The sequence below is a fragment of the Lingula anatina genome, chromosome 10 (assembly GCF_051362555.1).
Source record: "Lingula anatina isolate TDL-2025a chromosome 10, LinAna3.0, whole genome shotgun sequence".
Classification (NCBI taxonomy): Eukaryota; Metazoa; Brachiopoda; class Lingulata; order Lingulida; family Lingulidae; genus Lingula; species Lingula anatina.
In genome coordinates this window covers 18,086,336-18,111,891 of record NC_141776.1, presented here as the reverse complement: position 1 = coordinate 18,111,891, position 25,556 = coordinate 18,086,336, and the positions used below count along the sequence as shown (strand labels likewise).

Below are 25,556 nucleotides of genomic sequence, written 5' to 3'. Positions count from 1 at the left end.
AGTCATGTTATCCTGCATGCAGTTTTATAGCTGGGATGAACACTGTGAACTAAAAACGGGCTTTACTTAATATACGACAGTTTTAACAAAACCAGTCTGCAAAGCCTTGCTTTGATTTGGTGTTAACAGATTTGGTTTAGTTTTAAAAGAACAAATATAAATGTGTTGGATGGACTAAATCACCAACATTGTTATATTTTATCTAAATGTAGTCATTAACACAGTTACTCACATAATATGTTTAAGTTGTCTGTCGTTCAGCAAGTATTATAGGCGAGTCGCCACACAGTGGCGATGATCAATCCAAGCACAATCTAGGCTAGTATTATTTACAATATAGATCATGATGAATACAAGTACGCTTTAATAAATAGTCAGCACACGGCTCAGTTTTTGTCACTTGAAAGCTTTCGACTAATGACGTTCAATGAAATCACTAATCATTTGACGATTAAAAAGAAAAATGGGGAGGTTCAAGGGGCAGTTTTTTATTTCAGCTAGGGGGACTTCAGGAAGAGGGTTCAGTGTAGGTGTCTCCTCGGATGAGATTAACACCTTGATTGTAGCATCGCGCAGGTCTAAGCGAGTTGAATAGAAAATTTTTGTTCAAGAATCCTATTCCTAACCACTAAGTTAGGACAAAGGTGTAGTTAATGTAGTGTACAATTTCAATTAATAGATCAGTTGCATACAATAAAAAAGAGAGAAACCGCGGACAAACAATGGTGAATAAAAACGCAATCAATGAGAAAAGTTTATCTCCATGTGTGTGAAATTTAAAAAAAAAAGCAAAGTCATTAATTGAATGCGTGGTGATAGTAAGCAAGCAACATCGTTCATAAAAGGTCTCTTACAATGTAAAACCTTTCTTACAAAGGGACATGCAAAAACGACGCCTGCCGCCACATGTGGAAATAAAAAGCAGGTTCGGGTGGATTATTATGGAAGCAATAATACAGGAAAATGCACGGATGCAGATGCGGATGGCTACGCGAAGTGTCGCGACACTTATTTGAGCTGCAGGGGTCCAAACGGATGCTCTCGCCGAGGACCGCCCTATAACTATGAAAACTTGGGGTTATAGGTATTACAGCGTGGCCGACACTGAGGCCTAGTGTCCAGGTTTCTCTGTTTTAGCTGTAGCTGGGAGGTGTTTGGTCCTCACTGCTTTATAATCCGTTATGTTGGGAATTGTTCTATGGTACCATTCAGATCTGAAAACATTTCCCAGCTTCGATCATGGTTTTGATTTTGCAAAAGGTCGTGCATCAAGAACTCGTTATACAGTGACCTTTATAAAGGCATATATACTTTATTAGGCGCTTCTAAAATTTGCTCCTTGGAGTCACAATAATAATTATTTTTTTAATATGAAACGGGAAACAAACGCAAGGCGTGACAGCTTTATGTATTGTTTGTGCTACAGTTGCAACCATCTAGCTTTTATAGTCTTTATTCATATTTAAATATACAGCAAAGCGTGATTGATCAGGGAAATAAGTAAATACAAAAGATGAAAAGATTGATAACACAATATGTAAGGACGGGTAACAAACATTGTGGACATTAAGGTAATTTCCAACAAAAAAAAAAAGAAAAAAGAAAAATCGATAGACAACAGCAGAACAGATTGTTTTAATTATACAAGACAATAAATATTCTATAGATTGCGATCGCCAGAACCAATTATATTATTTGTATGAGAGATGAAAGCTATTAAATGAGGTTTAATTTAATGCGACATGTTATGTTTTGGCTGAAATCAATACATATAACTTTTCACGGCCATATTCAGCAATTCCACATTCAGCAATTAACTATAGGATGGAAAACTGAACATTTTTGGTTTGTATGCCGGCGACTTGCGTCTTAATTTTCTTTATTGCTAGGATAAAGTCAGCGTATTGAGTATGGTGTTCCTGCGGCTTCTGCTTGTCGAGATTTCTGTAATATCTTTTGGTAAGTATGGCATTGGCAAATCGCACTAGTCTTTTTGTTTAATTTTTTGTGAAAATATATTTTTTGGTGATACTTTGATATGTAGCAAGGCAATATAACTATAATAAACTACAATATTTATCCGTGTTTATATATCAGCTGCTTGTATCTTACTTAGAAAATGTACTGAATATGTTCTTTCGATCTCTTTCAGAATTAAAGCTATATTCATTATGTTTGGTACTATACAGTTTTAGTTGCACATTATATTATTATTGTTATTATTGTCATTGTTGTTGTTGTTATTGTTTCTCCCCGGCAGATGCGACACTATGCAGAGGTTGCACGCAGAATTTGGCCAAAGGCAAACCCGCCTACCAAAGCTCCACCTTCCGAAACGAGTACGGTGTGTTCAATGCCAGTCGTGCTGTGGACGGTAACTTTGACGACAATAACAGACGCGGGAGTTGTTCTCACACTAATCGTATTCAGGGCCAATGGTGGCTGGTGGACTTAGAAGCCACTGCGGGCGTCATCGGAGTTAAGATCACAAACCGTGGCGACGGATATTGTACGTTGATTCCGTGCCAGTATTTTGTATATATCTTCAATTTATGTAGTTAGCTATGATCCATTTAAGGTTATACATGTGCAAAATGGACATCGATATGTGTATCTCTCGACCGTGCCACGTACGGTTTTATTTTCAAAAGGTTACATCAAATTGAACATATTGATCATTTTTCCAGCTTTTCGTCTGAATAATTTCGAAGTGAGAGTTGGAACCTCTTACGAAGATAGTTCATCATTCACCCAGTACAAACACTGCGCCAGTTACCCGGGGGTGGCACCTGTGGGGAACACGTCTCTGTTCTGTGGGTCACCACTGAGAGGACGATATGTCTTGATCGTTAAAGTTGGTAATGACACCCATGCGTTGCAGCTTTGTGAAGTGGAGGTCCATGGTAAATATGTTTCTCATAATCGCTTTTACAGGATAGCCCCAAAATCTGATAACGATCCGAGAATTTTTTTTCGATTTTTTAAACACAAATACGCTACTGCAATGTGTATATAAAATTGCTTTAGTTTATATTACTTTAGGCTATGTTATTCTTAAGTTCCACCAAGACAGTTAGGCATACCTCAACTTGAGACAGATTTTGGTCTCTTGGTGTGTTTGCAAGCCAATTTAATTTGTTATCAATGTTGATACAGATACGCCAATGTTATCGTACTAACACATAAAGCCTTCTAGCTCTAAGATATTTAACATCACGTTAAAAGCTTTAAAAATTCGGCTTTGAATACACAGGGATGTGCATAAATAATGCTTATTCACTTTACAAAGTTCACCATGAAGTTAGCGATAACCTGTCAATCATCACCGTCATCCTTCCGTCCGCTTTGTTATAGTCTCGTGGTTAATTAGGTCATCTTTTGCAGGTATTCCAAGTTCAACGATGTTCCAGCGGGTAGCAGCAGGTGCTCGTGCAACCCTTGTGCCCATGTCCACGCTGAATGTCGTTAGCCACATCGAATGTTGCAGTTCTTGTATGAAACAGTGGAAGTGTGTGGCCATAAACGTTCTCTGTGCCGGAAATGACCAATGTGTCTGTGAACTTCTGCCCAGTACTGCCCAGTCCGGCGACTTGCAGACAGACGCTGGATATGAATATTATGAAGATAGCTGTTTTTGATTGAATAATCTAAGAGACCATTCCCAGAGACTTTCGTACTAACTTTTGATCGAACTATATCTTAGAGGAGATTCTCGCTTAATTGCAATTAATTTAAGCGGCTTAGATGTCTGTCACGCTGTTACTCCCTTTTATAAAAGGGAGTAATTAACTATCGTGTAGCAGCTTTAGCAGACATCCAGACATATTAACCACTCAGGCTGAAAGCAATTTAGCGAGAAACCCCGTGGAGATGGACCGATCCTGTTAGATCGATCTAGGGATGGGAACCCAGTCTTATACAATATCACGATATTTGTGTTCATATTACTATAATAGCTTTTTATCATTGTGCGCATTCTGAGTCAATATAGGTTTTCAGAAAATCGATCATTCTTTATTTGTTTGTTTGATTTGTTCTTCTTCACTATATACAGAGTTTATAGATACGGTTTATCTCCCGTAGGGAATACACTAGAATGCCAGCCTGTTCTATGCGTTTATGCAGTGAGAAGTTCACGTTTACATTTCAGCAACATGAGTTTGAATGCTGGGTGCAAAATTGACATGAACTTAAATTAAGAGCCAAAAACTTCTCAAATGCAGTGCGCTCTTCCACCTATATCCACTTTGCCACCACCCTTCCACCTTCGTGCGCCAGAAACAAAGATGGTCTTTCGGGCATTACCTTGAGCGTCTCCGACTTCAGCTGCTTCTTCATATTTGTACTATATATCTTCTAGTCTCCGACATCAGTTTTATTTGTCACCAGTTTCTAAAATACATTTTGTCAACTGTTCTTAAACAATCAGTTCTATAATATGCATCACGGGAATTGTAACAAGACTAAAACTTATTCAGACCTGATAGTCTCGAAATAACGAATTGAGAACAGCAAGTTGCCCTGTTTATCTAGTCTAAATAATAATTATAAAAAAAACATGAACGTTCGGAGAATCTCATTGAGTATCCGTAATTCGTGTGTATAAAATAGTTGACATATACATGTATAAACATGTAGGTTGGATATTTGTTGGTTGTTACATGACGTATTTCTATCGGTAGACCCTCAATCTAATTTTTCATAACGTTTTTATTGAATAGATAAACGGTATGGTAACGTTATTATAACGTTATGTATTTACATGGAAGGGGGTGTGTTATACTGGTATAGGGGCCTATCTATAAATATGCTATGGTAACGTTATTATAACGTTATGTGTTTACATGGAAGGGGGTGTGTTATACTGGTATAGGGGCCTATCTATAAATATGCTATGGTAACGTTATTATAACGTTATGTGTTTACATGGAAGGGGTGTGTTATACCAGTATATCTATAAAGATGTTATGGTAACGTTATTATAACGTTATGCGTTTACATGGAAGGGGGTGTGTTATACTGGTATATCTATAAAAATCAATCCGTGTAGCGGTAAACTTTAAATATATATTTAAAACAAGTGTTGATGGAGCCTTTCTCCTATTAAAGCATATTTACCAGTGTTGTAACTTGCACAACAATGAACATATATTTGTATGTAAAACTATTCTCAAATATTTATTTTTGTCTCTACCTGTCATGATGAGAAACACACTGTCCCCGTTATTTTAATGTGACCTTATATCGAGTAAAATCAATTATTTTCTGACAACATTAGACATTTGACGTATAAAAGTGTAGCACTTCATTGCAAAATGGTTGTCATAATGGTTCAACATCCGTATACATTAGCGATTGTAAATATGAGCCCGTGCAGATGCCTTCGTGCACCCTAAAAATCAATAAGAATTCATTACGTAAAATAAAATATGTGTTCCCCTTTATTGATGATATTGTTTATTCTATTGGTGATCCATTTTAGATGGTTGATACACCCTTAGGTTCATAAGTCTCTGGAAACTCACATATCTAGTGTTTTAATTAGCAGAACGAACAGGAATGGTGACAATGACCCCATTCAGAATGGATGATCCGAGTACTTATTGATCCGCCGACTAAATATGGCCGATCCCAGTTCAAAAGCGATGCCGCCGATTCCTGACGGTCTCCCAATCTCCACACGCGCCGTTGCTGCAGGGGCCTAGCAATTAAACCTCGGAGCAGAGATATAATCTGTTTAAAGGCGCGAGGGGAGTTGGGGAGACCATCAGGAATCAGTGCCATCGCTTTCAAACTGTGGTCGGTTGTATTTGAAAGGGGCCATTGTCATCTAAGACTTCTGATGACAATTAAGGGATCGCACTTTTGATGTTTTCCCATCTTGTCTGCAAAATTGCCGTGTGTCTTTAACGAGGGCCCGTGTATTTATTGAATCAAAGGCATTACAAAGATGTACAAATATACCTGTAGCTGGGAGTTGCTTGGTCCGCTTTGCTTGTATTTTCCGTTCTGTTAAGAATATATGCTACCATTCAGATTTCGCCTGAAGACGTTATCCAGCTTCGATCATGGTTTTGATTTTTGCAAAGGTCGTGCAACAAGAACTCTTTATAAAGAGGCCTAAGTAATATATACAGTTCTATATTAGAACTAAGAATGACGGTTCTAAAACTGTTATTCCTTGGGCTCGATAGAAAAATATGTTAAATATGAAACTGAAAACAAGCGTACGTAAGACGAGCCTTTTTTAGCTACAGTAGCAATCATCTCATTTTCATAGTCTTTATTCATAATTAAATATACACCAAAGCGCAATTGATCAGAGAAATAAGTAAACAAGAAAAAAAGATCAATTGATAACACAACATGTAAGGACGGGTAACAAACATTGTGAACATTAAGGTAATCTCCAATGAAAAAAAGTGAAATCGATATACGACAGTGGAACAGATTTTTTAATTATACCACGTATACAAGACAATGGACCTTTCTTTAGATTGTGATCGCCCTATCAACTGGGAAAGAACGAATTCTATAAGTTGTATGAGAGTTAAAATCACTGAATGAGGTTCGATTCAATTCGACATGGGGGAACTTCTTGTTCATTTATCTGATCCCCAATCACGATGAAGTCAATTCACGTTGGCACTCTATGAGCATTGATTGAACTTTTCACCGGCGATATCGGCAATTTCACTTTCAGCAATTAACTATCGGAGGGACACTGGACATTTTTTTCGTTTGTCTGCCGGCGTCTTGCGCCTTAACCCCGTTGCTGCAAGGATAAGGAGAGCGTATAAAGTATGGTGAGCCTACGACTTCTGCTTTTCGGGGTTACTGTAATAGTTTTTGGTAAGTTTGACTTTGGCAAATCGCACTAGATAAAAAGGGCGTTTTCTTACTTTAATAAGAAAAAAAATAATACTAAAAAATCACTTACTTTGCTATGTAGCAAGGCAATATAATTACAATATTTATACGTGTGATAGGATGCTTTTATCTTATGTATTCTGAAAATGTTATTTCCATATCTTTCAGAATAAAAGCTATATTCAATGTTTGGTACACTGTAACATCCATTTTAGTTGCACATTATTACCTCCGCCAAGGAGGTTATGTTTTCACCCCTGTTTGTCTGTTTGTCCGTCTGTCATCAACATAACTCAAAAAATTATAAACCGATTTTGATGAAATTTTCATGAACTGTCGGAAGTGGGCCAAGGAAGAGGTGATAACTTTTTGGTGGCGATCCGGATCAATAATCAATCAATAAACAATAATCAGAAAACTAAGTTATGGACCGATTATGATGAAATTTTCAGGAACTGCCATGGAACAGATGATTAGTTTTTGGTGGTGATCCGGATCAATAATCAATAATCAAAAATATCGAAAATTTAGGGGTGAAACGGCATTGGATGGAGACTTTGCTGGCTTTGTGGAGGTCTGCGTTCTCTGAGTGCTTTTCTAGTTATTATTATTATTATTATTGTTGTTGTTTCTCTCCGGCAGATGCGGCACTATGCAGCGGTAGCAAGCAGAATTTGGCTAAAGGTAAACCCGCCTATCAAAGTTCTACCTACCGAAATGAGTACCATGCCAGTCGTGCTGTGGACGGTAACTATGACGACAGATTCAGATCCGGGGGTTGTTCTCACACCTATGGTGGTCAGGGGCAATGGTGGCTGGTGGACTTAGAAACCACTGCGGGCGTCATCGGTATTATGATAACAAACCGTGGCGACAGTCATTGTACGGTGATTCTGTATTTGGTATACATTATCAATTTAGTCAACATACTCGTATTTCGTTATTGTACATGTAAACCGTAAACGTACAACAGTAAGCTATGATTCATTCAAGATTATACATTTGCAAAGTGGGCAAGGAAATGTGTGATAATTTTCTCACATAGCGGTACTTTATCAATGCGTGTATTTACCGGTATCCACTGTACTACCTACGGATCTATGATCAAAAGGTTACATCAAATTGAACATATTGATCACTTTTGTTTTCAGCTGACCGTTTGAATAATTTCGAAGTGAGAGTTGGAACCTCTTACGAGGACAGTTCATCATTTACCCAGTACAAACTCTGCGGCAGTTACCCGGGGGCGGCACCTGTGGGGAACACGTCTCTGTCCTGTGGGTTACCATTGAGAGGACGATATGTCTTGATCATTAAAGTTGGCAGTGACACCCATGCGTTGCAGCTTTGTGAAGTGGAGGTTCATGGTAAGTGTGTTTCTCACAATCGTTTTTCACAGGATATTCCCAGTCTTACAAAGTTCCGAGGATGAATTTTTTTTCAACACAAATACGCTACTGCACAATGCATAAAGGTACTGTATAAGATATTACTTTAGTTTTTACAACGTAAGGCTATATATTCCTTACCCTCGGTAGTTCAAAACTGAGGACAGATTTTTGTTTGCATAGATCGTTTGCAAGCCAATTGGTTATTAATTTAGACACAACTTTGCCAATGTACTACCACATGTGGCGTTGTTAAGTACACGGTATTAATATGAGCTTTAAAAATGCAATTAAAATATGCAGGGATGTCAATAAATCACACTTATTCACTTAACAAAGTTCATATGATGAAGTTGGCGAAAACCTGACAATCAGCGCCGTCTTCGTTCCGAACGCTTTGTTATAGTCCCGTGGTTGATAAAAGCCATTTTTTGCAGGTATTTCGTGTAGAGGTTCAACCAGGTTTCGTCGGGTAGCAGCAGGTGCGCGCGCACCCCTTGTGCCCATGTCCACGCTGAATGTGGAGAGCCTCATCGAATGCAGCATCTCCTGTATGAATCACTGGGAGTGTGTGGCCATAAACGTTTTCTGTGCCGGAAATGACCAATGTTTCTGTGAACTTCTGCCCAGTACTGCCCTATTCGATGACTTGCAGGCAAGCACTGGCTATGAATATTATGAAGATAACTGTTTGGGTGCACTGTAGGACGACATTGACTATTGGAGACCGTTCACATGGAAAATCTATTTTCTAAAAATCTAAAAATCTATTGGCGGTATCTTGTGATCACGGTCTGTGCCCTGAATACCCCACGGCGTAATTACTGGCAGCGCGAGCCAGTTACCTCCAAAACTGTAATTAATTCTCGGCTACGCTCGGAGGAGATTCCGACACCTTGACGCATGCGCAAAAGTATCTCTAAGCTGTGGAGTTCATCAGTTTACTTGTGACGACTCAATTATGAAGACGGCCGAAAAGGCCTTGTTGACACGAAGAGAGAGAGAGAGAGAGAGTTAAACTTTTGTGTATTCATCATGACTCAATTTAATTGTATGAACGTTTTAGAATATATTGATTTCATGCAGTGTGATTGACAGTTTCTGTTCTTGGCACGTGAAACACGAACTTTTACATAGTAGGGGTAACATGTATACGATTGTAACGTGAATGCAGCCGAATAGTGTATTACTTACCAGCACTGACATCTGGTCACCAAGCTTTCTCAATTGCATATAAATAAGGCTGAATGCCTAGTCGGCACTTGAAGTTTGGGATTCGAACAAATTAAGAAGACGTCGTTCCATCTCTTCTTCATGTCTTGGCGGTGGAAATGTATATTTTATGTATTTGTCCTTTCTGTTTGTATAACATGACAATAAATTCTAAAAAAAAATCGAGAGAAAATACTGAGTTCGCTGTTCCTTTTTTTTTTTTTTTTTTTTTTTTTTTTGAGGGGCCCGGGGGAGGGGTGGTGGTGGAGGGATCACCTATGGTTATAGCAAGGAGTTACAGTATAACTCCTTGGTTATAGATATCAATACTTTCTAGTATGAATAATTCAGTCAAAGAAATTAAACAAATATATATTTATATATATATCAGCTGTATATATATATATATCAGCTACAAAGTAATTCTAAGGGCACATGCTTAACTTACACATTAACATATTTACTTTACCTGCGATAACTTCACTCTTTGGTTTGAGATGACACTTAAATGACTCCTGGTCTGATATGACAGCGTGTGTTCTGATAGGGCACACCTGTATGCGTCAGCCAATGGCCTCTCAAACATGGCGAGGTAAACAAAGGTGAGCACATGTAGCAACTCGATCAGAACCAATTATAGTGGAGTATGTTATATGTAGATACAGATCCCTTATATTATGTGTTGGGGGGAAGGGATATGTATGTATTGGGGGAAGGGAGTGTTCTCTCTCTCTCTCTCCGTTTGCAAGTGGGATAAAGTTACTCTGGTGTGAATCTAATTTACACTCAAAGTCTCAATTATTTACAGAGTATTTTCACCAAGAATGAAATTCAAGATGGAAGAGTTTCCCTGAAGCTGAATACAACCACACACAGTGAAAGATCAGACTGAAAGGTAATTACACTATTGACAAAGTATAATAATATAACTTACGAGCACATATTGCTGTACAGTACACCCTCGATCACCCCTCCCTCCCCCCACTGCTCCACTGTAACAGTGATTAGTGACTGTACTACCAGTATACAATATACATAAAGGTGTTTTCAGTGTGAACTTATAATAAGTAACGCTTATATTATGTGATGATTAACTTGCTTCTAATTTTTCTTGATGCAGGATTTTAAATCATTGGAGAAATGGAAGCTGGTACTGAATTTGAAAATCAAGATCCAAAAGACACGCATACATGTACGTCTTTAAGTTTACCTGTGTCCAATTCAAGCCCTAACTGCCAGGAAGAGACCAGTCAGGGAAACGGGGACAATTGCACCAACATACCTGTCCCCAGTTTAAATTATACAGGTTCTCACAGTATGAAAACCTCGGGTCACCATCCCAGAACACTGACTGAAGAAGAGGCGGCCAAACTGTCGCAAGACACACGTGTTGTGAATGACTTCAAACAGATGACTTTAGAAAAAGAGGCACAGAAAAACTGGGACAAGTTTTATAAAAGGAACAGCACCAAGTTCTTTAAAGACAGACACTGGACTTCCAGGGAGTTTCGAGAACTTAGTGGATTTGATAGCAGTCAGGTTGGATGTTTTCGTCTTCATGATTAGTGTTGTTCAGGCCTGACCTCATTTAATTCAGAAACATTTTACATGTAATTTTATGTATTTGATGATAATACCACAGTTTTAATTGTAACTACCGTACTACTACATGTAAGATGAAACAACCGCTGTTTTGTACCTAGGACATTCCCCATTCATCTATGATGCTTATTTTTGTGCCTGTAGGAAGAAAAGAAAATTGTTTTGGAAGTGGGGTGTGGAGTGGGGAATTTTCTTTTCCCTCTTCTTGAAGAGAATCCAAACCTCTTCTTCTACGCTTGTGATTTTTCTCCAAGAGCTGTGCAGTTTGTGAAGGTATGTACCACTTATTTACTTTGTGAAATCTCTCCATCTCTCCCTCCCTCTTTCTCTGCTCTTGGAATTCTCTCTCTCTCTCTCTCTCTCTCTCTCTGTCTCTCTCTCTACAACACAACTCTTGTTATTGCTATTATAAAAATCCATAAGGTGATCACCTCCACAGTGACCCAGCTTATACACATCCCCCAAAAATAATAATAATAACATAAATTAAAAATAAATAAATTTAAAAGTAAAAAGAAAAATATCACTCTATCCTTCATGGTGATTCACCAACCTCTCAAATTGGCCTGATGTGAGAAGGACCTTAATTTTTTCAGGACCACCCCCTGTATAACAGCTCCCAGTGTATGGCCTTCCAGTGTGACCTGACCCAGGACCCCCTGCTGGACACTCTTGTCAACCCCACTGTGGACATCGTCAGCATGATATTTGTGCTCAGTGCCATCCACCCAGAGAAAATGCTCTCTGCTTTAGAAAATATTTATAAGGTGAGAGGGAAAATGTGAATTTTCTTTAATAAATGATGTCTGTATTTTTGTCACCATTATGCTGATACAAGAAATGGAATTATTTTGAATCATCAGACAGTTCCTTTTTCCTTTTTATTCAGGCTTGGTGATTTTTTACAGTAGACTAATTCAGAAATGTTTCACTCCTTATGTCAATTCCAATAGGTCAAAACAATTTTATTTGTTAACTAAGGTGTCATTTCCTGATATTCCAGGTCCTCAAGCCAGGTGGGTGTGTTCTGGTTCGAGACTATGGTCTCTATGACTACGCTCAACTGAGGTTTTCTCCGGGTCAGAAACTGGCAGAAAATTTTTACGTGCGACAAGATGGCACGCGAGCATATTATTTCTCAACAGGTAACAGCTCTCGCGTTCTTTTCTGAAAAACAAATGAATTGGGTAGATATATCAATCCTCATAGAGACATGGAGAGCATTTTTTTCCATGTAAAGGAAAGTTGCTTTTTTATGCTAAATCAATCAAATCATTCATATGTTCATGTCAGATTATTTTTTTCATTTGTATGATTTTTTTAGTATTAATTTATGTGTTAGATTTTTTCATTTCATTACTTTATTTATTTATTCATTCGTTTATTTATTTAATGATTTTACTATGTATTTATTTATTTATTCATTTAATTTTTGAATTTATTTCAGACTACCTGTCAGATTTGTTCGCCAGAGCAGGCTACCAGATTGACAACTGTGACTATGTTACCAGGGAAACGGTCAATAAGAAGGAAGGGCTCTGTGTTCCCAGGATATTTGTACAGGGAAAGTTCATTAAAATGAGATCCTGACATGTGTGGACTTAATATGTTGACAGTCGCCTTTAAAAATATGAAACAAATGAAAAATAAATAATGTCTGAGTTTGTGTTTCAGAACAGTTGATAAAGAAATGGCGCAATTTGATTTTAGTAGATAAACATTGTTATTATTCAAAAAGTATGGAGAATGAAAAAGAAAGAATTTATAGACAGCTGAAAGTAAAACTCATACTGGCCATGTCTTTAGCCCATTGAATTGTCGGTGGTTTAATTGCTGCATAAACGGACGTTACACCAGACGTGAGAAACGAAGGATTGCACTCAAAATTTAAAGACGGAAGAGGTGTCTGAATGATTTAATTATAAGATTCTGTAAGAAGCTATTTATCTAATAAAAATATGAATTTCATTATTGATTTTTTATTAATCTACCGGGGTATTTATTTATTTATTATGAATAAGTAAGATTGAATAACAGCGGGAAAATCTTGCGTGGCTTGCAGTAACCTCTTTAGTTGTAATATAGCATATTTGGAGTAGCTGTTGGAAAACAGTTTATTCTTGTTGAATTTTTTATGATTAAAATAAAAAAAATGTGACACCGCGAAGGAGAAGGTAAACATTCTCTGTACACCCTGACTTATACATTGATGTAACATATGTAAATATGTTGTGAGTTTAAAAAACGTTTCATGGACATATTTGGAACGAAGAAAGTGAAGATAATCGATATGTAGTTTCCCTGTTCACATATTACTTATGTGCACTGAGTGTAAAAGAGACAAAGTAAACAGAATAATCAACGTACATGTACCTTCTTCTTGGTATTTCAACACCCTTGTATAGGATGCAAGCATCTGCTGCAATGTTTGGATGATTGAGGGAGGAGGACGCATCTATTCACTACTCGCTTTTGTTTTTGCTACAGCATGTTGTCAAGCAATTGTGTCAAACACTAGTACTGATCCTTGTGCCTCCTCTCGAGACCCCGCCCCCCCCAGACCCCACACTCAACCTCCATTATTTGGTTCGGTGATTGGTCGATTATATTTTAATCTTTTATCTTTGAACTTGTTGCCAGCAATTCCAAAGGGTTTTTTTTTCTAATAATAAATTGTCCTTTTTACCTCGGCCCCTTAGTCGAGCCGACTTGAGAAACGGCATATGATATGGATAAGATCAATTTTCGATCCAGTGGACATTTTCAAGTCAAAAAACGGGTAACACTTTGTCCCCTCCCCCCCCCCCCTCGAAACCCACCCACCTCACAGTCCTGACCTTGAACTGACGCGGGCCGTTCATTGACCTCGCATGCACTTGAGCTGTTCGCACTATTAGTGCAGCAAATCGATATAAAACATGTCTGTGACCTCATTGCGTAGATATGGGTAATCACAAAAACGCCGCGTGGTAAATATTAATGCAGGATCTCTCTCTACATGTACATGTAGCCACACACTCTTAGCAGGTCAGCTTATTAGCGTGCCGGGTAGGTTGTTTTCTTTTAAGAAGTGATCGATATCGTCCTAAATACTAATGTAAAGTAGGCCTACAAGTGCAATGTATATCAGGTATATCACTGCAGTGTATAAATAGTATAAATTGCATATTACTCTGATTGCTGTACCCTCACACGTGTAGACTGTAAATTAAGATGTCTAGGCATTGCATTCGAATACAGTGTGCATGCAGATGGAGCTCTACGTGAGCACTAATTTTTAAATCAAAATTAAAAATATCCGGTAGAATTATACACCTAATACCACGTACAACAGTGATTCACCAAAACCGAGCGGGTACATCTTCACCCCGAGTATTATACAGCAGTCTGTGACTCTCCTCTACCCAGAGGACACTTCATTATTATTGTCGCTACCCCGGGTGCCTTCCCTACGATTGGCGTATTCCTATTTATATTTTAGGTCTATTCTTTTAACGATGTTGTCGTGAACTGTGAACAATTTACAGGCCTCTTAACTTTGTTTCAGGATCACCATTATTTGTATTTATCTCCAGTTACAGTTTCCAGCGTGTAAAGTTGAAGGATGAAGCACGAGTATTGACCAATAAGACGGACTGGATGGACACCGGTCAGAATAGGTGCCCGTCCCGCTCAGACAGTAACGACCAGATAGCCACAGAAGTCCACCAGGCCGTGGTCACTCACTGTGGGGCATGGAGGGGACTGACCGCTAAAAACATCAGGATGACGCCGCTTGGGTGAGACCGAAAAACATTTATATTAGTTATTCGGGTTATTACGTATTTTTATGCCTTTCAGCTCTACACCAAATGAAAAAATGAACAAGCCCTTGCTTGTCCGTTCAGTGTTTGTTCAGTCAGCGATTCAGTAGCCTACACTTCTCACGTTTTCTCTCTTTTACTCTGTATTCTAAATTTCTTTTTTTTTTTCGTTTATTTTTTTCGTTAGAGATGGAGCTGCGCTCAGTAACTACATCTATCTTTGTGAAATACCAGAAGATGTACCGCTAGAAGACGGTGAACCAAGACAAGTCGTGGTTAGGTTTTACGGAGAAGTCATAAAGGCGGACACTGAGGGCGTCATTCAGAACACGGTCATATTCTCAATACTATCAGGACTGAAGCTTGGCCCTCAGCTGTATGGTCTTTTCGACGGAGGACGGATTGAAGAATATCTACCAGTGAGTTAGACTTAAAACTGCCTACTATATAGAATAGCTGAAGTCCGTACACAATTTGAAGATAAATGAGAACCCACCTGCCAATGTTGTCTTGCCTCGGTCGATTTTAGTACAATCATGATACATGTACTGGGAGATGGTTTCAAGTAATTTATGAATCCATGGGTGCAAGCTTATGTGAAAGACCCCCTCCCCTACCCCTGAAGCCAATATAGTTCCCTGATAAGCAATAGATGACCGCACTACCTACTGTCCGTCTGATTTTGTGACTGCGATACTTGCACCAAATTGGATCAGTTCTATTGAGCATTTATTTATTTATTTATTTATTTATTTATTTCCAGTCTAGATGTTTAGCTAAAGACGAGATGCGGCTTCCCTCTACATTGACAAGAGTGGCGAAGTTGCTGGGAAAATATCACACTCTTACAATGCCGATTTGCAAGCAACCGACGTGGCTATATGAAACTATGGAAAAGTGAGTTTGAAATCACCATCTTAGTATTGTTGTAACCATTGGGCCATTTTCATAATTTAAGAGTTATGTCACGGTGCCCGATGTTAACTTTTATATAAATATATGAGTAGGGTTTTGGTCAAAGAGAGCTCAGTTCTGGTACATGTAGTATTCCAATAAGATTGCACTTTGTACTGCTTCCTACATGTATTTTGTAAAATGAAATCATTCCTTATGTTTCAGGCCAATATTTATATACTATCTAAATGAACTACTATGGATTTTTCTTGAAATGAAGTAGATCTATTTTTGAGGTTACATGTACAGTAGCTCTGTTCACGGGAATGGTACGGTTAGTCCGCTAGGAACCGAAGTCTGTTTCCCATTACCTCGCACGGGTCTGATTCGCCTCATATTCTGATTTCCGAGTAACCTATTAACCTGTAAGTAATCATTATGGGACCCAGACTTCCATTACTCGGACTACCATTGCGGTCACACCTGATGCTAATAAGAGATCTACCATTATTTGCCCGACCAGGTGGTTGCCCGTGGTGCTGCAGAGAGCTGCGGCAGGCTCTGACGACACTGCCCACAACAGGTACTTGGCAGCAATAAGAGACATGGATTTGAGGACGGAGTATGAGGAAGTAAAGTGAGTATGAAAAACCTGACCAGACAAGCTATTGAAGTGTTCCCCAAAAGCCATCTTCAATTGCACTTGACATTTCTCTCTCTCTCTCTCTCTCTTCTCTTTTTTTTTTTTTTTCTTCGCTCAACTTCCGAAAACTATTCTATTTCACAAGAAAGGTGTTAGCTAGTCTGGGAAAAATTCCAAGCGTCAAATAATACTTCTCAATATTAGGGCACCTTGCAGTCCTCGTATCACATAGGCCCAACTGTTGCAACGTCACAACTAAGTCGCTTCACCATGATGCTAGTGACAGGCATTTTATCCCATCATTTGCCTTTATTGTAGGAAAATAGCCAGCAGCGAACCCTCCCCGGTAGTGTTTTGCCACAATGATCTGAATCGGGGTAGGTTTCTTTGGGATCCAGCTAAGTGCATTGCACAGTTGCTTCTGGGAGTCAAATCTATAAAAAAATTTTAAATAATACGATTCCATTATAATTATATCTGGATGGTAAACATTTATAATATTAATTTATGCTGACACATTTTTTTCTTAGTAAATTACTCATTGTCTAGTGGTGTCGCTTTTAGGCAATATCCTACTACTGAGTGGAGATGACGAGATGAAGTTTATAGACTTTGACTACTGCAGCTATAACCACAGGTATATATATTGTATTGTTCCGTATTGCCTTAGTCATCGCAAAAAGATGGAAAGACTGCACTTATCGAGGTTGTTGTTAGATTGGACATACTAGCACTGGCCTGTGATCGTTTTCAATTTCACTTAATAAGTAAGATAATTTTCAAACATTTACTTCTATATTTTGAATACTTTAGTTTCTTAATTAGCAATTTTACTTTTATTTCTTTCTTTTTCTACTTTCTTCATTTTTTAAATTTTTTTCAATTATTCATCTATTTACACAGAGGGTTCGATATAGCGACTTATTTCAATGAATGGTGCAGCTACAGGGACCCGGATGTGTTCCCGCAGTACCTGGAGGACTATCCCACCCCGGGACAGCAGGTATGGAGGTCCACGTGGCATTTAAATATACCGAACTGTACTGCAGAGTTTAAATACCACGTGCGAAAGTAGATAAGATACTTGCAACAAAGGCATTATATTTTCGTGGTTTCGAATTTTGTACTACTTAGAAACAAACTAAAAATTCGTAATAACGCCTATCATAATGATTATTTCCCCCCTCTCAACAATGTATAAAAAAATTAAAAAGGAATTGATAATGAGAGTTTCATGCTTTTTTCAAGCTAGCGGCGTTAAATGCATGTTCACAAAAATAAAATATACCAGCTTCTATACTCTGGCTTAAAAATGTGTGATTGTTGAAAATATATCGATGAACTATAATGATTATGTTTATTGATGACAACTAAATGCTTCTACATTTTTTAATTTTCTTTTTCAGAGGGAATTCTTCACAGAATATCTCAGGTCGAGCGGCGTAGATCAAAGTAAACTGGCCCAGGAGGCGGCGTCCATGGCGAGGGAGGTAGACGTGTGGGGCCTTATAGCGCACTTCTTCTGGGGCCTGTGGGCCCTCAACACTGTCGGCCGGTGCACCATAGATTTCCCTTTCATAGTGAGTAAAATTATCCTTCCATGCCGTATCCTCTTCTTACCATCTCACTTTGATTTTTTCGTGTTTTATTGATACATTATTGGCATTTCATTGGTTGATTTTATTTGCTAGAAGGTAATTATGTCATGAGAATATAAAATATATTATTTATTTATTTTTATTTATTTCAGGAGTTTGCCATGTGCAGGTTACAAACTTATTTCAAAAGAAAGGACGAACTTTTTTGTCAAGTGTGAGAAGTAAAGCCTTTAATGCCAGTGCACCTACAGCCACATTATTAACACTGTTAATTAGCGCGTGTAGGCAGTGTATAGGCTACAGAGGACAGAAAGGGGACGTTTGGCTTTTACACTGATACAACAATTTTGGTGTATCCAAACTTCTAACCAAGGGCTACGTGCGTACTGACGCTGAGCGTGGCGCCACGCTACCAGTTTGTGGATTAATTTCTCGCAGTGTTATTAAATGGAAGGGAGAATAAATATTGGTATTGTTGTTGCATTAATTTTTGCTTCATCGATTTTTACTGATTGATAATACGTGAAGTTAATGCATATATACGGTACAGAAATTACCAGGCTTTAACACCAACATTCTCCGTAAAATCCATAAAGGTCATTAAGAAAGGTCAAATGAATAAATGAGTAAATCGATTTATCAGATTAATTTTAGAAGATTATATTTGATTTGCATTTTTAAAAGCAGTTGATTGAATGAGTAATTACTTGTAATCTTTCAACAAAATAAATAGAACCAGAATTGAAAGAAATAAGCTCAGATTTAATTTTGTGTCAATAAATTGATAAATGAATTATAATCTAAAGGTCATAATGATAAAAAAAATATGCCTATAGACAAAGTAGCCCATATGAATCCAAAGAGGAAAACCAAATGTCAGTGATCTGGGCCTCATAAATGAAGCGAACAAGTAATTTATAGAGTGATTTTGCTTTTTAAAAACATTTTAGACATTTAAGAATCGGCCGCAGTGAGTTTGCCTATGTAGCTATTAATGAGACAGAATAAATAATTTTTTACCTGAATACTGAATATACAGTTTTCACGCAAAGGGTAGAGATAGCTAGGTCATCGCTGAGCTCTTAATATATAGGTCTGTGCATGAGGTCGTAATGTAATCTGCTCCATTAACTGGCTGACCTAGATGAAATAGACGCGCTTAAGATTACGTTAACACGTGCTGTAACAGAATATATGTTTTACAGTACGGTAACTAGGATATCCTGGGTTTAGGTACAGCAAGAAGTATAGGCACGGCGCTGGTTGCTATGTTTCGTATGTCGCTAATGAATGAAAGAGCAACCTTGTGGACTCAGTGAGCCAAAGCATCGCCTGATTATCCATATGACAGTGACGATGCTGGACTGATTTCTCGCAGCGTTGAAGACATTTAGATAACTACCGGGTAGGGCCTACTAGACACGTAGGCCTACAGTGACAACATTAATTCTTTATTTCCAAGTCGAATTTAACTTCACGGCAGCACCACTGCACCTTAAAACATGGAACCAACCTCAGGGATAAGCGAAGAAGCCAGCCAGTCTGAGGACAGCGAGCATGGTACCTGTTGCCAACCCCTCACCACTGATACCAGCAGCACCAGCCAGATACCTGTAGAGGTGCGCCAGGCCGCCGTTTGTCACTGCCAGAGACTGCTGGACGGGGCCTGGAGGAGACTCACTGCTGATAGCATCAGGATGAAAACACTTGGGTGAGATACGTCGGATAGTTGTCTTGGGATTTTCGTATTGATTTGCAATGGGAACCTTACATATTACTTTGTGTGCGTGTTTGCAGAAGGATAGCCTATGTCAGTAGAGTTTATATATATGCTCATGCTAATGTTGTAATTACGATTGTTAAAGTAATAGATTAAGCCTTTAAATGTAAGAAAAGTCCATGATATTTATATATTTTCACTGATTGGCGACTTAATTGACCGGTTTTAGCGACGGTGTGGCTCTCAGTAACTACATCTACCTCTGCGAATTGCCAGACCACATTCCGGTAGAGGGCTCTGAACCAAGACAGACCCTGGTTAGGTTTTACGGAGAAGTCATCAAAGAGGACATTCAAGGCGTAATCCAGAATTCCGTCATATTCTCCATACTGGCAGGTCTGAAGCAAGGCCCACAGCTGTATGGTCTCTTTGATGGGGGAAGAATCGAAGAATACTTATCGGTATGGACTTCACAGGTCTTCATTTTAAACTTTCACGTGACTGTCATTAAATAATAGTAACCAAAGACTTATTTTAATAAGTTAAATTAAAATTCAATGAGTTCACGGGTAAATAATTTATTGTATATAGAAATAACTAGTTGCTCCCCTCCTGAAAAACTCAGCAAAGTATTTTATAAAGTGTAAACCTTTTACTTTCTCCCAGTCCATCAGAAGACCCTGGGTTTTTTCCCTTTATTCGTGATCATGCAGCGTCCAGATGAGTTCCACACACAAATAACCTACCTTCTACCAGGGCCACATATTGATTTTCACTAAATATTCACAGATATGTCTTTGGCAATTATTCATGGCACGTATCGCTGTGGAGAAATGTGCACATACTTAATTTGCGACTTTGGTTGAGGATAAGTATAACCCGCCTAGCTGCATGCATATCGTGTATATGCGGATTGCAAGTCTTTAACAGCTTGTCCTGTGCACATTTTATCGAGCCGCGTACGGGCCGGGGATGTAAATTACTAACAAATGCTTGTGAAAGATTGTGTTTTCGAGTACACAATTGGTGATAATTTATCGAATACAATTCCAGTCCCGGTGTGTTAGGGAAAGTGAGATGCGTCTTCCAAGCATTTCAAAGAGAGTGGCAAAGCGACTGGCTCAGTTTCATAGCTTGACCATGCCCATATGTAAACGACCGCTTTGGTTTTATGAGTGTATAGAAAAGTGAGTTGTTATTTTATTAATTTCATGCTGGCTGTGTATTAATTCATTGTCGTTTTATTTTCTTATTTATTCTAATAAGAGTACTCATAGTCACTTAACTGAGGTATTTTGAAGTAGTACGTATTGTGGTATTTTGGAACCATTTATTTATTTATTAATTTATTCATTTATTTTTACCACTAGTAAAATAATAAATAAAGTCCTGGCTATACTTTTATTGGGGTCCTGGGTTCGCCACTAATTACAGGCCTGAAATAACCATCTCTCCTCTTCTTTCTAACTAAAAACAGTATCAGGAGCGAAACAACACCAAACCAAGTGTTTCTCTATCCATACATAAACAGCAAACGTGTCCTCAACAATTGTTCTATACCACTAATCGGTGCAAAGCGGCGAAATTTGTTACCCTTCTCTCTCCTTATTTGAAAAACCGTGGACCCACCACTAGTCCAGTGGTATCATATTAGGCCTTATCTTCAGATGGTTGCCAGTAGTACCCCAGCTTATCACATCCGGCTCCGGCAACAGTTCCCATGCTGAGTATCTCCGGAGGCTGGTAGAGATGGGCCTAGAGACAGAGTATGCAGCTGTTAAGTAAGGAGCTGTAGATGTATTTTAATAATTAGGGTGAAAGCAAATTAGGAGATATTGGCTGTCCCTATGCTTTGTCTGTTCGGATAAGTTAACCTTATTACTGCTCCTCTGCTTAATGTACATGTATATCAGTCGAGTCGAAATTCTTTTGACCAGAAATGAAAGTGAACACTATGCACATTATACCTTTGAATATACTGATTTAATGTGCCAAAAGTAAAAAAAAACTTTAACTATTTTTTTTCAGAAAACTAGCCAGAAGTGTCAGGTCACCTGTTGTTTTCTGTCACAATGATCTGAACAGAGGTGAGACACAACATCTACGGTGACTTTGACTTTAATATAACTGCATATTGTAAGATTGTATTTTAACTTTATTCTTCTTTCTCCAAATTACTGGGTCCACACGTGTATAAGTGTTAGTAATGGGCGCTAAAGACGTCCACTAGTGCTACTTCTACCACTACTCCTACTGCTACTTATAATACATGTAGTAATAATAGTACATTATCTTTTATATATATTAAAAGTAAAATTGTTCTTCCTGTACGAGTATATATTATATATAATAAAAAGAAAAAAACAGGTCCATATGCTTTGTCTGTTCGGATAAGTTAACCTTATACCTGTAACTGCTCCTCTATATATATACAGTGTATTTACTTCTAGGAAATATTCTTCTTTTGGATAACAGTGAAGAACTAGTGTTTATAGACCTAGACTTCTGTAGCTATAATCACAGGTAGAACTTCCGTTGCGTCTTTTCTGTCATTTCCAGAGACCACGTTGGTATAGCCTGTTTCTCTCTTAATTATTTTAATGTGTAACATATGAAAAATTATCATAAGGTAAGCGATCATGTACACATAACTGCGTGAGCGATGTGGTAATGCAGTCAGTTTTTTAATTCGGGTGCTGAATTTTTACGATTTTTCAGTCTGTACATATTTTATAAATTATTTAGTGACGTCATGTTGTCCTGTTTCACCACAGGGGGTTTGACATCGCCACGTATTTCAACGAATGGTGTGACTACCAGAAGATGGAAAAGTTTCCCGAATGCCTGTCTACATATCCGTCCAGGGAGCAGCAGGTAGGACTGAGGTCAAACAGAGGTCAAATGGAGGTCAAGCAGAGGTCAAATAGAGATTAATTAGAAGTCAAGTAATGGTTAAGGATAGTTCAAGTGGAGGTTGTTTATAACCCCTTCCAATTTATTTGAAATGAGCTTCGTAGCTGCCCCACTACATTGTCCAATGTGTCGGTTGTTTTAATTGAAAAAAAATGTATTTTAAATATAAAGAAGACATGTTGGTTTAAATAAGTCATAATTATAGTTTAGCAGATATTTAATTAGAGTTGGTATAAAATATCGTGTCCAAAAGGCAAGTGCAAGAACGGGTTGAACAATGATTCGTAATGAAGAGAAACTTGCTTTATCCTGAAGGAATATTAGTGCGAAGACCGGATACAGGTTATTACCATTCATTTAACATTATAACTTGGGATCCATTCTGTTTCTTAGTTAGAATTTTACAAAACGTACTTGACTGCCAGCGGTATAGATCTCAGTGACATCGAGGACGAGGCAGAGTCCATGATACGAGAGGTCCGAGTTTGGGGCACGTTAGCACATTATTTCTACGCTCTCTGGGCTCTGAATACTGTGGGGAAGTGCAACATAGACTTCCCTTTTATAGTAAGTACAGCCGCATACCCGCTGCTATGGTTTTTAAGGTTGTCCTTTGGAATATAAATAAGGTTCCAGATGCGAGGGGGTGGGATGGGCTTTAAAAAGTCCAAATACTCTAAATCGCATTTTTGTATTTTTTAGAAAATGCTTGAAAATATAAACTAAGTTTTAAAGATTCTTCAAGTTTAAGGGTATAACTGCTACATATATATATATATTATCCCACTATATATATATATATATATATATATATATATATATATATATATATATTTAAATTACTATTTACAATTGAATGAACTAGTGGTTCATTTGTGATACATACCGGTATATAAATGAATGTATGATGTTTTACTATCTCCTTTCTAGGAGTGGGCCGCGTGTAGGTTGGAAACCTATTTTAAATGGAAGGCAGAACTTACATGAGGCTTGTGGAAATATATAAAGATGTAACATGGAGGTTACATAACCGGACCATGGAGGTGAAAAGTAAAAAAAAATCTTCCGAAGCAAGAAGATGAGGCATGCAGTTCAGGCGCTAACGACAAACATATATTTGCTTTTAGTAGATACAAGATAATTGTGGAGGTGAAACATGGAGATACACCAACGGAATCTGTGCTTACATTCTCGGCATGGTTAGAAACCTTGCGTGTACCACCACTCTCCCCTTGATGGATATATATATAGGAAATTTGTAAGGAACACCGTGTCTAAATTTGTTGTAGAGATTATACGCTAAAACAGGTGTGAACTTACTAGAGAAGTTCTATTTTATCGGAGCGGAGTTCAGTCATATGCTGTAGTTTCTGTCATTGTCTGAGGTACTGCTGTAATTACTTTCAACGACAAACTCTGAACTTGCACGTGCTGCATAATTCCGGCCTGTGTGTACGAGATACACTAAAACCCTTACGTTAAACACATTTCGGGATTTGCAGGGATTCACCTACCTGTAATTGTAACTTCTACCCTCAGATTTAAAAAGCAAAATAATCATTAAGCATCATTATATGGTGCATTTCTCAGCTATTTGAAAGGATGACCTCAAAGAAAATGTAATATGCAATTTTATTATTTCCACTGCCATTATGAATTGCTCTTTGGTTGGATGAAAGCAACGTTTTACGACCACAATTCAGGATACAGCTTTATAGCATATATTTTCTGCTGCTTGATTTTAGTAGCCACAAAGGACACGTTTTCAAAAACAGACAGCTAGGAACTCGAGTTATGAGAGTCGGACCCGATTGGGTAACTAAATATTCGGATAAGTAAATGATTACGTTATTGACACACATTTCAGCACATTGGAAAAGCACGTAAAAATTAAATTAATTATTCGAAATGTGAAAACGCCAAATGCATGCACAGTAGAATAAATTGGCATGGAAAACACGCCCCCATCATCATTAATTTAATTTTCATTTATTTCAACTACCAATATTGTAACATTCTCAGTGAGTAGGTCCATTTGCTGTTGTATTGTATTTTTATTTAAAAAAGTAACTGAATGTGGTTGGTTGTTAACAATGTAATAAAATGCCCCTAAAAGAATATCGTAAGCGAGGCCATGGTGTCCAGTATTCCTGAAGAAACGTTAATCATCAGTTGGTCACAACGTTGTATTTTGACAAATTTGCTGACAACATACTATTGGTACATTTCACAAGAGAGGATGAGAAATGTCAAACATTTTTGACAAGCACAATTTCATTAAAGTCAAAAATTGTTTCGTTTTGATGAACCTCTTCGGATATGCGACAAAGAACTTCTACGCCCCCAAACTCGCGTTATGTGAAAGGTATATATGGCCAGTGTCAGGTCAAGCGGTTCTTGCACGTCACGTGACCTCACCCGCTCGGGTGAAGCATTCCTTTTCATTTCTAATGTTCGTTGCTAACATCTTTTATGCACAATGCACATAAATCATGCCAAATTAGATAAAATGAAAGAAAATGCCAAGACAAGAGCAATCAAAAGACGCGCATGGCCCGCCACAGTTAACCCTATAAGTCCGTGGAGGATACGCACCAGTATTGTTTTCGTCGCCGGGGATAACTGAATGGGTGGATCCGTACGGGAGAACCCCACTAAAATGTGAGTATATATATAAAAATTTATTGTCAGTCTTGGTGTTTCTGTTTCCGTAACACTGTTCAAACAATCATCAATTTTTACGGATGGTGATAAGATCGTTGATAAATTCTATTTACTTCATCTCTGCTTCTAAGTTTTTATGTGCTCGTGTCTGTCTGTATGTCTGCATGGTGATTGGCCTTTCTCTGTCTGACATTGTTTGTGTCCAATGTCTCTCTCTCCTTTCTGCGTCCTCCACATAAAAAGCAGTGA

The 25,556-nt window shown here is 38.1% G+C and overlaps 5 protein-coding genes across 5 annotated transcripts; all 5 read left to right on the top strand.

The window, feature by feature from the left end:
• Window positions 1-1,362: 1,362 nt before the first annotated feature.
• Window positions 1,363-4,017, top strand: LOC147759711 (fucolectin-3-like). Its single transcript, XM_086996468.1, has 3 exons — window positions 1,363-1,959; window positions 2,261-2,903; window positions 3,385-4,017. Exons 1-2 carry the CDS (start codon window positions 1,911-1,913, stop codon window positions 2,560-2,562), a joined length of 351 nt encoding a protein of 116 aa, XP_086852594.1. The 5' UTR covers window positions 1,363-1,910; the 3' UTR covers window positions 2,563-2,903; window positions 3,385-4,017.
• A 6,007-nt stretch (window positions 4,018-10,024) lies between these two features.
• Window positions 10,025-13,040, top strand: LOC106177232 (tRNA N(3)-cytidine methyltransferase METTL6). The gene is made up of 7 exons (XM_086997940.1): window positions 10,025-10,072; window positions 10,279-10,365; window positions 10,591-11,009; window positions 11,217-11,345; window positions 11,669-11,839; window positions 12,076-12,217; window positions 12,520-13,040. The coding sequence occupies exons 3-7, from the start codon at window positions 10,611-10,613 to the stop codon at window positions 12,660-12,662; spliced, it is 984 nt and encodes a 327-aa protein (XP_086854066.1). The 5' UTR covers window positions 10,025-10,072; window positions 10,279-10,365; window positions 10,591-10,610; the 3' UTR covers window positions 12,663-13,040.
• A 940-nt stretch (window positions 13,041-13,980) lies between these two features.
• On the top strand, window positions 13,981-18,755 carry LOC106160209 (choline/ethanolamine kinase-like). Its single transcript, XM_086997713.1, has 10 exons — window positions 13,981-14,120; window positions 14,648-14,851; window positions 15,063-15,294; window positions 15,639-15,772; window positions 16,293-16,406; window positions 16,731-16,789; window positions 16,977-17,049; window positions 17,316-17,415; window positions 17,819-17,992; window positions 18,163-18,755. The coding sequence occupies exons 2-10, from the start codon at window positions 14,712-14,714 to the stop codon at window positions 18,226-18,228; spliced, it is 1,092 nt and encodes a 363-aa protein (XP_086853839.1). The 5' UTR covers window positions 13,981-14,120; window positions 14,648-14,711; the 3' UTR covers window positions 18,229-18,755.
• Window positions 18,756-19,168: 413 nt separating this feature from the next.
• Window positions 19,169-21,319, top strand: LOC147759710 (choline/ethanolamine kinase-like). Its single transcript, XM_086998059.1, has 3 exons — window positions 19,169-19,721; window positions 19,960-20,191; window positions 20,784-21,319. Exons 1-3 carry the CDS (start codon window positions 19,513-19,515, stop codon window positions 20,919-20,921), a joined length of 579 nt encoding a protein of 192 aa, XP_086854185.1. The 5' UTR covers window positions 19,169-19,512; the 3' UTR covers window positions 20,922-21,319.
• Window positions 21,320-21,670: 351 nt separating this feature from the next.
• LOC106177241 (ethanolamine kinase 1-like) lies at window positions 21,671-24,774 on the top strand. The gene is made up of 5 exons (XM_086997753.1): window positions 21,671-21,817; window positions 22,181-22,253; window positions 22,505-22,604; window positions 23,037-23,210; window positions 23,574-24,774. Exons 3-5 carry the CDS (start codon window positions 22,554-22,556, stop codon window positions 23,628-23,630), a joined length of 282 nt encoding a protein of 93 aa, XP_086853879.1. The 5' UTR covers window positions 21,671-21,817; window positions 22,181-22,253; window positions 22,505-22,553; the 3' UTR covers window positions 23,631-24,774.
• The last annotated feature ends 782 nt before the right edge of the window (window positions 24,775-25,556 follow it).

Excerpts from the sequence above, each read along its gene's own strand:
- LOC106177241 (XM_086997753.1), top strand. The coding sequence starts at position 22,554 with ATGGAAAAGTTTCCCGAATGCCTGTCTACATATCCGTCCAGGGAGCAG. Across the intron at positions 22,605-23,036 it reads ATCCGTCCAGGGAGCAGCAG|TTAGAATTTTACAAAACGTA; the intron begins GTAGGACTGAGG and ends TCTGTTTCTTAG. Across the intron at positions 23,211-23,573 it reads ACATAGACTTCCCTTTTATA|GAGTGGGCCGCGTGTAGGTT; the intron begins GTAAGTACAGCC and ends TCTCCTTTCTAG.
- LOC147759710 (XM_086998059.1), top strand. The coding sequence starts at position 19,513 with ATGGAACCAACCTCAGGGATAAGCGAAGAAGCCAGCCAGTCTGAGGAC. Across the intron at positions 19,722-19,959 it reads ATCAGGATGAAAACACTTGG|CGACGGTGTGGCTCTCAGTA; the intron begins GTGAGATACGTC and ends GACCGGTTTTAG. Across the intron at positions 20,192-20,783 it reads GAATCGAAGAATACTTATCG|TCCCGGTGTGTTAGGGAAAG; the intron begins GTATGGACTTCA and ends ATACAATTCCAG.
- LOC106177232 (XM_086997940.1), top strand. The coding sequence starts at position 10,611 with ATGGAAGCTGGTACTGAATTTGAAAATCAAGATCCAAAAGACACGCAT. Across the intron at positions 11,010-11,216 it reads GTGGATTTGATAGCAGTCAG|GAAGAAAAGAAAATTGTTTT; the intron begins GTTGGATGTTTT and ends TTGTGCCTGTAG. Across the intron at positions 12,218-12,519 it reads AGCATATTATTTCTCAACAG|ACTACCTGTCAGATTTGTTC; the intron begins GTAACAGCTCTC and ends AATTTATTTCAG.
- LOC106160209 (XM_086997713.1), top strand. The coding sequence starts at position 14,712 with ATGGACACCGGTCAGAATAGGTGCCCGTCCCGCTCAGACAGTAACGAC. Across the intron at positions 14,852-15,062 it reads ATCAGGATGACGCCGCTTGG|AGATGGAGCTGCGCTCAGTA; the intron begins GTGAGACCGAAA and ends TTTTTTCGTTAG. Across the intron at positions 17,050-17,315 it reads TACTGCAGCTATAACCACAG|AGGGTTCGATATAGCGACTT; the intron begins GTATATATATTG and ends CTATTTACACAG.
- LOC147759711 (XM_086996468.1), top strand. The coding sequence starts at position 1,911 with ATGGTGTTCCTGCGGCTTCTGCTTGTCGAGATTTCTGTAATATCTTTT. Across the intron at positions 1,960-2,260 it reads GATTTCTGTAATATCTTTTG|ATGCGACACTATGCAGAGGT; the intron begins GTAAGTATGGCA and ends TCTCCCCGGCAG.